General features: G+C 46.9%; 1 protein-coding gene across 1 annotated transcript; it reads right to left on the reverse strand.

Moving 5' to 3' along the window:
* Positions 1 to 2,164: 2,164 nt before the first annotated feature.
* On the reverse strand, positions 2,165 to 3,305 carry LOC148852132 (fatty acid elongase 3-like). Its single transcript, XM_088945494.1, has one exon. The coding sequence runs from the start codon at positions 3,244 to 3,246 to the stop codon at positions 2,407 to 2,409; it is 840 nt and encodes a 279-aa protein (XP_088801620.1). The 5' UTR covers positions 3,247 to 3,305; the 3' UTR covers positions 2,165 to 2,406.
* Positions 3,306 to 10,413: the final 7,108 nt, after the last annotated feature.

The raw sequence follows: 10,413 nt of genomic DNA on the forward strand, positions 1-10,413 counted from the left end.
TGTTTTTGCAACCTCATCCCCTGAACACTGAAATCTTCCACTTCAGTAGGAAAACCTCCAAACTTGGACTCAGAAGACACTAGTTCTTTCTTTCCTACTTCCTCTACTTTTCCAAGACCTCCGTTGAGATTAAGAAGCCAAGGAACTACTGTCAAAGATCTTATACTGAGATTCAGATGCTGCAGGGTTTGTTGTTTCAGTGCTGCTTCCAAACTTACCCAAGAAAGCTTTTGGCTTAACTTGAGAAACTGATGATTCTTTCAAATTCAGTTTAGTGTCCACCACTGTTGAAGTGGATCCTGCCCTAGACAGATCATGACCAACTAGCTGACCTCCCACTTCAACATCATCCATTGTGTTCACAGAAGCTCCAAAGTTGGTCTTAGATGTAACATGGTCTTTCAAATGAACATCATCTCCCCTAGCTGTAAGACCTCCAAACATTGCTAGTAAAGTAGGTTGATCTTTTGCACCAATAGAAGATGTTTTGGAGAAGTTTAGTGATGATGATTGATCTTGCATTCCAACCTACTCCACTCTAGCAGGATATGAGCTGAATCGAATATGAGGAGACACTTAATCCTTCAAATCAGAATCCTCACCCCCACCTGTAAGTGATTGTGAATGGGTATCAGAAGGCATCTGGCCTTTACTCCCAACATTCTCTGCTCGGTCAAAAAAGGCATTGTTAAATTGAGGCCGAGAAGCAAGTTTATCTCTGATCCTAACATCCTTTGAGCTTTCTAAGAAAACATTCAATCGGGTTTTAGAATCCTTTAGCTCAACATTCTCTTCCCTAGTGGGAAAGCCTCCAACTTGGGGCCGAGAATTAGTTGTATCTTTCAATGCAGAATCCTCTACTCTATTAGGAGCAAGAATTAGAGCAAACCTCCTAAGACTTCCTGTTTGGAGCAAGAAAGACTCTCAGTGAGGAATCCTTCCTTGGACATTGAGAGCAAGAAGACCCTACCTTGGACGTTGAGAGCAAGAAGACCCTTCCTTTGATGTTGAGAGGGTTGAGAGTAAGAACACATTGGGTTGAGAGCAAGAAAAACTCTCAGTAATGAATCTTATATATGAAATAGGATTGGGCGCTTAAAGGCATTTTGGTCAAAGTGATGGTATATATATATAAGTACATATTTTGCATGCATTGAGTGTCAACCTGTGACCCGATGACCGGGTCAAACAGGTCAATGGTTAAACCGATTGAGTTAGACAGTTCTTGACCAAGTAAATGATTTTTGACTGAACCAAACTTAAAATCTTAGCTAGGTGATGGTTCAAACTGTTTAACCGGCCAGGTCAACAATGGGTTGAAAACACTACTCTATACTAATGACTCAACTATATTAAGCCATGGTCGGTTTGGTTTTTAAATTTGGAAACTGAAATCAACCCAACCAGCCGAGTTATTTACATTTTTAAACTGAAACTTTGAGAAATTTACCAGATCAGATTGGATCAGTTGGTTTGATTGATTTGGTTCTCCTTGTAAACAATTATGATCAGGTCTATGGATATTCGGTATTTGTTTGTATGTTAAATTCGGGTTTGAAACTATTGACCCAAAATGTGTGCAAGAGTTATAACAGCACATCGAAAACTTCTCCCCATGAATGACACAAGAAATGTGCCTATTTACGACCGTGGAGTCTTGTGTATGAGCAAATCCTTTTAAGGAAAAAATTTAAGTTGTTCCACATTATCTTGACAGACCTGATTCTATGTTCTTCTATTTGGATTGTGGTAGATTTAGACACTGAAAGATTGTGTCCTAAAAAGATGCAAAAAGCCTATTTTAGACTAATTTGGAGAAGTTTCTAATGGAGCTTTTTTAGTATTTTTATATTTATCTTTGCATGAAAAAATACACTTGAATCAAAGGATATTCAAACTCTTAAGATTTTAATGCAAAAGCTTATTGATCTTTTGATTGTCTGTCAGACCAGAAGATATTCCCAAAAAGACTTGCTAAACTACCTCATTTCATTGATCAAACTACCAACCAACAAAGCAAAATTATAAATGTTAAAGAAAATAGTTATTCCATTTTCATGATCGTTTCCTCTTAACTCTTCTCTTAAAATGAATCGTTTAATTTAAAAAAGAAAATAGTTATTCCATTTCTCTAATCTCTTATCACTTAAATTACAATTATATCTTTCCCGGAAAAATAAATAAAAATTTTCATATATGGGATCAAAATAAGCCAAATTACATATTTGATAGTTTTCATAACAACATTCACTGAGTTTCAGATGTTGGGCCCTAAGTTCTAACACATCAATTCTGAAAGGAAAGCACCCACCGCGGGAACATTTCTCATCAATCAGGGCCGTCAATTTGGTAAGGCCGAGTAATACAAAGAAAAAACACTAACAAAAACCATGACCATTGACCAAATCAAGAGCTTTTGGCCTCCCTCTCTCCTTTACTCCGTCCGGCGTAGTTGCTTGAATGAAAATTGATGAACAGAGCCAAGAGAGAGGCGTTGAATACAGCGTTGAAGCACCAACCCCAGATGCCGGAGCACCCTTCTCCCGTAAAATGGAACCAAAGCATCACCACAGAAACCGCGAAACTGAACACGAACTGCACGATCTGACAGTCCGTCACCAGCCTCTTCCACGGCGGCCGCTTCCCCAGGCTGCAGAGCATGTAGTAGCCGTACATCAACGTGTGCACAGATGCGTTCGTCACCAGAGCCACTGGCACCAGCGACTGGGACGTGTGGAGCCAGAGGTAGCACATGACCACCACCACAGCGTGGTGGTACACGTGGAGGAACGTGAGTCGCCTGTTCGATCTGCTGAGGAGGATCAGGAGGGTGTCGATGAATTCCAGGATCTTGGAGAGGTAGAAGATGTAGGCCCAGAAGAAGACGGACCCGCGAGGTAGGGTCTGGTTTGGGGGGAAGCAGAAGATCCAGCGGGTGTCTGGCTTCTGGGCGGCGGTGGAGAGGGTGCATCCGACGGCCATGATGAGAGAGAGGACGAGGAGAATAAGGTTGTGGACGGCGGAAATGAGGCGGAGGAGAAATGGGGTCGATGGTGTAGCAGACGATTTGGGTGTGGGTGGGGAGGTGGTTAGATGGATGAGAAGAGTGAGGGAGAGATAGGTGAGGACGGTGGTGGCCAGGAATTGGGTGGAGGCGCCCCATGTCTCGCCTTCCTTCCACTCGAATTCGCTCACCACCGGCTGCTCCACTAACCAGTGGCGGAAGCTGGAATGGATCCGCTCCATGCTCTGCTCTCTGTCTCCCTCACTGGTCTGTGGTCCTTACAGTCTTTACTCTTTATCCATCCAGGCAGCGGAGACGAGAACCACTGTCAAAATTTATTTAGTTAGGTAGGTAGGGGCCGCATCATCCGACGACCGCCAATACCAGTTGAACACGTAAGACGAGTTTTGTCCAAATGAAAGTAAACGGTAAATTTATTTATTTATTTATTTATTCTTTTGGGTTACGACAAACCCTGACTCGCACTCACACATCTATTGTTTCTTCGTTAGAGAGGGAGAGGACATTCTGTTAGTCTCCGATGGACTCAGTTAGGGTGTAAATGGATCGGATCATGCCTGAAGTTCGATTTTATATTGTCGGATTTGAACATCTCTGTTTCAGTTTGTTTGTTTTTTTTTTTATCGGATCGAATAGGATTATCAGAAATCAGATTAAATTTGGATCACCTATCCGATCTGATGTATTTATAATATTGTCGGATTTGAATATCTCTGTTTCAGTATTTTTTTTTATCGGATCGGATCGGATCGGATTATCAGAAATCACATTAAATTTGGATCACCTATCCGATCTGATGTATTTATTTATTTATATAATATATATATATATATATGTTATTTATTTATTTATTTTAAATATGTTATTTATATTGTATTTTTATAATTTTTTTTATATTATTCACTTTTATAAAAATATGTATGTATTGATGAAAATTGATGAGGGCAGATTTGGCCCTCTAGTGGAATTGTGACACATGGCACCTCATGCCAACTAAGTGTGGCCTCTTGACAGCTCGCCATAGGCAGCTCGCCATAGGCAGCTCGCCATAAGCAGCTCACCATAGGCAGCTCATCATAGGCAGCTCGCCACTTGTAGAGTAGCTCGGTACAGGAGTAGTTTGACATATCGCAGGAAGATCTCCTGCCTGACGACATGGCAGCTTGCCATAGGCAGCTCGCCATAAGCAACTTGCCATAGGCAGCTCGCCATAGGTAGCTTGCCATAGGCAGCTTGCCTTAGGCAGCTCGCCACTTGTAGAGTAGCTCGGTACAGGAGTAGTTTGATGTATCGCAGGAAGATCTCCTGTCTAACGACCTGGCCCAGACACTGACCCACCGACTGACACAAGCGCCGACCTGACAACCTGGCCCAGAAACCGAGCCGCCGATTGATGCAAGTGCCGCCGTGACAACCTGGCCCAGGCGCCGACCTGGCCGCTTGACACAAGTGCCAGCCTGACGACCTCGAGGAGTTCACCACCGTACCCCGGTCCTAACAGGATGTTACGAGTTTTATCGTTTGGAGGCTTTTCACCCACCTAACCCGCGAGGACTCCGGTATATAAAGACCTCACCCCCGAAGGGGAAAGGGGATGGAAAAAATGTGGAGGTAATCCCTGCTCTCCAGCTCTCTCGTTTCTCCAATATTATCTTCAAAGCTCTCTACAATCAGAGTGCTAACTTAAGCGTCGGAGAGCCCCAGCTGGGAAAATACCCCCGGGTCCTCCGATTCAGTTCTCGCAGGTCCCTCAGCTCCCGCCACCTACAAAGAGGAGGAAAAGATGGAGTTCTCGCAGGTCCCTCAGCTCCCACTGCCTACAAAGGAAAGAAGACCACCTCATGCTGAGGGCAGTCGGGTTACGCTGCACCAAGGAGCTCCACCATTCTCTAAGTCGCAGGCCGCCTAGTAGGGAGTTCGCCACCAAGTAGCTCTCCACCAGGCAGTTCGCCACCAGGGAGCTCGCCACCAGGCAGTTCGCCACCAGGGAACTTGCCACTAGGGAGCTCACCACCAGGCAGTTCGCCACCAGGCAGTTCACCACCAGGCAGTTCGCCACCAGGCAGTTCGCCACCAAGTAGCTCATCACCAAGGCATGTCACCACCGGGTCAAATAACGAGGTACTTAGCAAAAAAAATTTATACATCACAAAACATTGGTACGTGGCCGAAAATGGTTACATCAATTGGTGTCGTCTGTGGGAACACGCTACAAAAAGCTAAGTTCTCATCCTACAAAAGCTAAGTTCTCATCTTACCAAAGCTAAGTCCTCACTTTTTAGAAATTGAAGCTATCACTTTATAGCTTACATTTTTTATGAGCTTAAAGACTATGCAGGTAGCTTACGGACTAAGTAGCTCTACCAACCTTACTTTCAATTCAGATAATGCCTCATAAGTCCTCTCCACAAGGTCCCCCCTACAAAAATGAGCTCTTCGTAGCTTCCGCGGGAGTTGGCGGCCAACGGACTACATAGGCGCCCTTACCAGTCGAGCTTTCCAAGGCTCCCGTGTGAGCTAGCAACCTAAAGTTAGTAGTGCTGCCCCCGAAGGTTGAGCTCCTAGAAGCTTCTTGTAGGAGTGTGTGACCGGCATTACGAAGCTGATGCAGCACAATCATAGCTCGACACCTCACAAGCAAAGTCAATGGGCCACATTACTACTTAAGACCCGGTTGCCTCTCCGGCACGGGCATAGTCAAAAGAGTAGATTACGAGTCACTCCCAAAGCCTACGGGCCACACTAGGAATTGGATCAACACTTACTAGCTCGTTGACTTACGGGCCAAAAGAAATCTACTCCCTTCACTGAGTTACTCTCAGCTCGGGAGTGGGGGGCAATTGATGAGGGCAGATTTGGCCCTCCAGTGGAATTGTGACACATGGCACCTCATGCCAAGTAAGTGTGGCCTCTTGACAGCTCACCATAGGCAGCTAGCCACAGGCAGCTCGCCATAGGCAGCTCGCTACAAGCAGCTCACCACAGGCGGCTCGCCATAGGTAGCTCGCCACAGGCAACTCGCCATAGGCAACTTGCCATAACTTTCCATAGGCAGCTCGCCATAGGCAGCTCGCTACAGGTAGCTCGCCATAGGTAGCTCGCCACAGGTAGCTCGCCATAGGCAGCTCGCCACAGGCAGCTCGCCATATGCAACTAGCCATAACTTTCCATAGGCAACTCGCCATAACTTTCCATAAGCAGCTCGCCACAGGCAGCTCGCCATAGCAGCTCGCCATAAGCAACTTGCCATAGGCAGCTCGCCATAGGCAGCTCGCCACAGGAAGCTCGCCATAAGCAGCTTGCCATAGGCAGCTTGCCACAGGCAGGTCGCCACAAGCAGCTTGCCACTTGTAGAGTAGCTCGGTACAAGAGTAGTTTGATGTATTGCAGGAAGATCTCGTGCCTGACGACCTGGCCTAGACACTGACCCGCCGACTAACACAAGCGTCAACCTAACAACCTGGCCCAGACACCGAGCCGCCGACTAACGCAAGCGCCGCCTTGACAACCTGGCCCAGGCACCGACCTAGCCGCCTGACACAAGCGCCAGCCTGACGACCTTGAGGAGTTCACCACTGTGCCCCGGTCCTGGCGGGATGTGACGAGTTTTACCGTTTGGAGGCTTTTCACCCACCTAACCCGCAAGGACTCCGGTATATAAAGACCTCACCCCCCAAGGGGAAAGGGGATGGAAAAAATGTGGAGTTAACCCCTGCTCTTCAGATCTCTCATTTCTCCAATATTATCTTCAAAGCTCTCTACAATCAGAGTGCTAACTTAAGCATCAGAGAGCCCCTGTTGGGAAAATACCCCCGGGTCCTTTGATTTAGTTCTCGTAGGTCCCTCAATTCCCGCCGCCTACAAAGAGGAGGAAAAGATGGAGTTCTCGCAGGTCCCTCAGCTCCCGCCACCTACAAAGAGGAGGAAAAGATGGAGTTCTCACAGGTCCCTCAGCTCCCACTGCCTACAAAGGAAAGAAGACCACCTCATGCTGAGGGCAGTCGGGTTGCACTGCACCAGGGAGCTCTACCAATCTCTAAGTCGCAGGCCGCCTAGTAGGGAGTTCGCCACCAGGTTGCTCTCCACCAAGCAGTTCGCCACCAAGGAGCTCAACACCAGGCAGTTCGCCACTAGGCAGTTCACCACCAGGGAGCTCGCCACCAGGCAGTTCACCACCAGGCAGTTCGTTACTAGGGAGCTCGCCACCAGGCAATTCGCCACCAGACAGTTCGCCACCAGGCAGTTTGCCACCAGGCTGTTCGCCACCAGACAGTTCACCCCCAGGCAGTTCTCCACCAGGCAGTTCACCACTAGGCAGTTCGCCACCAAGTAACTCATCACCAAGGCATGTCACCACCAGGTCAAATAACGAGGTACTTAGCCAAAAAAAACTTATACATCACAAAACATTGGTACGTGGCCGAAAACGGTTACATCAATTGGCGTCGTCTGTGGGAACACACTACAAAAAGCTAAGTTCTCATCCTACAAAAGCTAAGTTCTCATCTTACCAAAGCTAAGTCCTCACTTTTTAGAAATTGAAGCTATCGCTTTATAGTTTACATTTTTTATGAACTTAAAGACTATGCAGGGAGTTTACGGACTAAGTAGCTCTACCAACCTTACTTTCAATTCAGATAATGCCTCATCAGGCCTCTCCGTAAGGTCCACCCTACAAAGATGAGCTCTTCGTAGCTTCTGCGGGAGTTGGCGGCCAACGGACTACATAGGCGCCCTTACCGATCGAGCTTTCCATGGCTCCCGTGTGAGCTAGCAACCTAAAGTTAGTAGTGTTGCCCCCGAAGGTCAAGCTCCTAGTAGCTTCTTGTAGGAGTGTGTTACCGGCATTACGAAGCTGATGTAGCACAATCATAGCTCGACACCTCACAGGCAAAGCCTACGGGCCACATTACTACTTAAGACCTGGTCGCCTCTCTGGCACGAGCAAAGTAAAAAAAGAGTAGACTACGAGTCACTCCCAAAGCCTACGGGCCACACTAGGATTTGGATCAGCACTTACTAGCTCGGTGACTTACGGGCAAAAAAAATCTACTCCCTTCACTGAGTTACTCTCAGCTCAGGAGTGGGGGGGGGGCAATTGATGAGGGCAGATTTGGCCCTCCAGTGGAATTGTGACACATGGTACCTCATGCCAACTAAGTGTGGCCTCTTAACAGCTCGCCACAGGTGGCTCGCCACAGGCAGCTCGCCATAGTTAACTCGCCATAACTTTCCATAGGTAGCTCGCCACAAGTAGCTCACCACAGGCAGCTCACATAGGCAACTCGCCATAACTTTCCATAGGCAATTCGCCGTAACTTTCTATAAGCAGCTCGCCACAGGCAGCTCGCCATAGGCAGCTCGCCACAGGCAGCTCGCCATAGGCAGCTCGCCATAGGCAGCTTGCCACAGGCAGCTCTTCATAGGCAGCTCGCCATAAGCAACTTGCCATAGGCAGCTCACCACAGGTAGCTCGCCACAAGCAGCTCACCACAGGCAGCTCGCCATAGACAGTTGGCACAGGCAGGTCGCCACAGGCAGCTTGCCTTAGGCAGCTCGCCACTTGTAAAGTAGCTCGGTACAGGAGTAGTTTGACGTATTGCAGGAAGATCTCCTGCCTGACGACCCGGCCCAGTCACTGACCCGCCAGCTGACACAAGCGTCGACCTGACAACCTGGCCCAGACACCGAGCCGCCGACTGACGCAAGCGCCACCCTAACAACCTGGCCCAGGCGCCAACCTGGCCGCCTGACACAAGCGCCAGCCTGATGACCTCGAGGAGTTCACCACCGTACCCCGGTCTTGATGGGATGTGATGAGTTTTACCATTTGGAGGCTTTTCACCCACCTTACCCGCAAGGACTCTGGTATATAAAGACCTTACTCCCCAAGGGGAAAGAGAATGGAAAAAATGTGGAGGTAATCCCTGCTCTCCAACTCTCTTGTTTCTCCAATATTATCTTCAAAGCTCTCTACAATCAAAGTGCTAACTTAAGCATCGGAGAGCCCCTTACCGGGAAAATACCCCCGGGTCCTCTGATTCAGTTCTCGCAGGTCCCTCAGCTCCCACCGCCTACAAAGAGGAGGAAAAGATGGAGTTCTCGTAGGTCCCTCAGCTCCCGCCACCTACAAAGAGGAGGAAAAGATAGAGTTCTCACAGGTCCCTTAGCTCCCACTGCCTACAAAAGAAAGAAGACCACCTCATGCTAAGGGCAGTTGGGTTGCGCTGCACCAGGGAGCTCCACCATTTTCAAAGTCGCAGGCCGCCTTGTAGGGAGTTCGCCACCAGGTTGCCCTCCACCAAGCAGTTCGCCATTAGGGAGCTCGCCACTAGGCAGTTCGCCACCAGACAGTTCGCCACCAAGCAGTTCACTACCAGGCAGTTCTCCCCCAGGCAGTTCTCCACCAAGCAGTTCACCACTAGGCAGTTCGCCACCAAGTAGCTCATCACCAAGGCATGTCACCACCGGGTCAAATAACGAGGTACTTAGCAAAAAAAATTTATACATCACAAAACATTGGTACGTGGCCGAAAACGGTTACATCAAAAATAATTAAAAAAATAGTTTTGTTTTTTGTTTTTTATTTAAATACATATGTTTTCTTTTTTTAATAATTTATTAATTTTTTTAAATTAATTTGGATTGGACCAAATTTGGATATTCAATATCTTGATCGGATTTGAATTCAAATTGGTATTTGTAAGATCTGATTGGATCTTCAGATCAGATCGGATTGGAACTATAGTGTTTCAGATCGGATTTGAATATACCTTGATTTGAATCTAATCTATCTGTTTGCATCCCTAGGCTCAGCTTGGGTGCATTGAAGCCTTTTTCTTCATAGCTCCATCTCCCTAGAGAAATCGAGAAACCAATTGATATCTCTCTCTGATATTGATAGAGAAAAATTAGAAACCATTTCCAAAGTCGCCACTTTATGCCTCAATCCTAATGTACCGACAACCACATTGTGAACATTTTACTATGTCCTCGTTTGCTTTTTGGTAAGTTACTTTCTTGGGTAAATGCATAAGTGTTTCCTGAGTAAGTGCATTTATCCAATAACTCTTTTATTTCCCATATGTAATAAATACAATGACCATTTTAGCCATGAAAGTCCATTATTAAAAGGGGCATTTTTGTTCCATCCAAGTGGTGGAAACTTTCCCCCGAGTGGGAAAGTTATTTACCCATTTGTGAGATGCGTGTCACTTACCCCAATAAGTGATCCCATTATAAAATTTCCCTTGGTCCTCACATAAATCTAAAAATAAAGAACATGGGTTTCTTGGTCAATGGGAACCAAAATCCCATTGACCAACTCCCCCCCCCCTCAAAATCCAAAAAGTGAATAGGCCCTAAGATGTCATTTTCATGTTTGCATC

The sequence above is a fragment of the Nelumbo lutea genome, chromosome 5, assembly GCF_056320005.1.
Source record: "Nelumbo lutea isolate HS-2025 chromosome 5, American lotus-T2T, whole genome shotgun sequence".
In the NCBI taxonomy this organism is placed as follows: Eukaryota; Viridiplantae; Streptophyta; class Magnoliopsida; order Proteales; family Nelumbonaceae; genus Nelumbo; species Nelumbo lutea.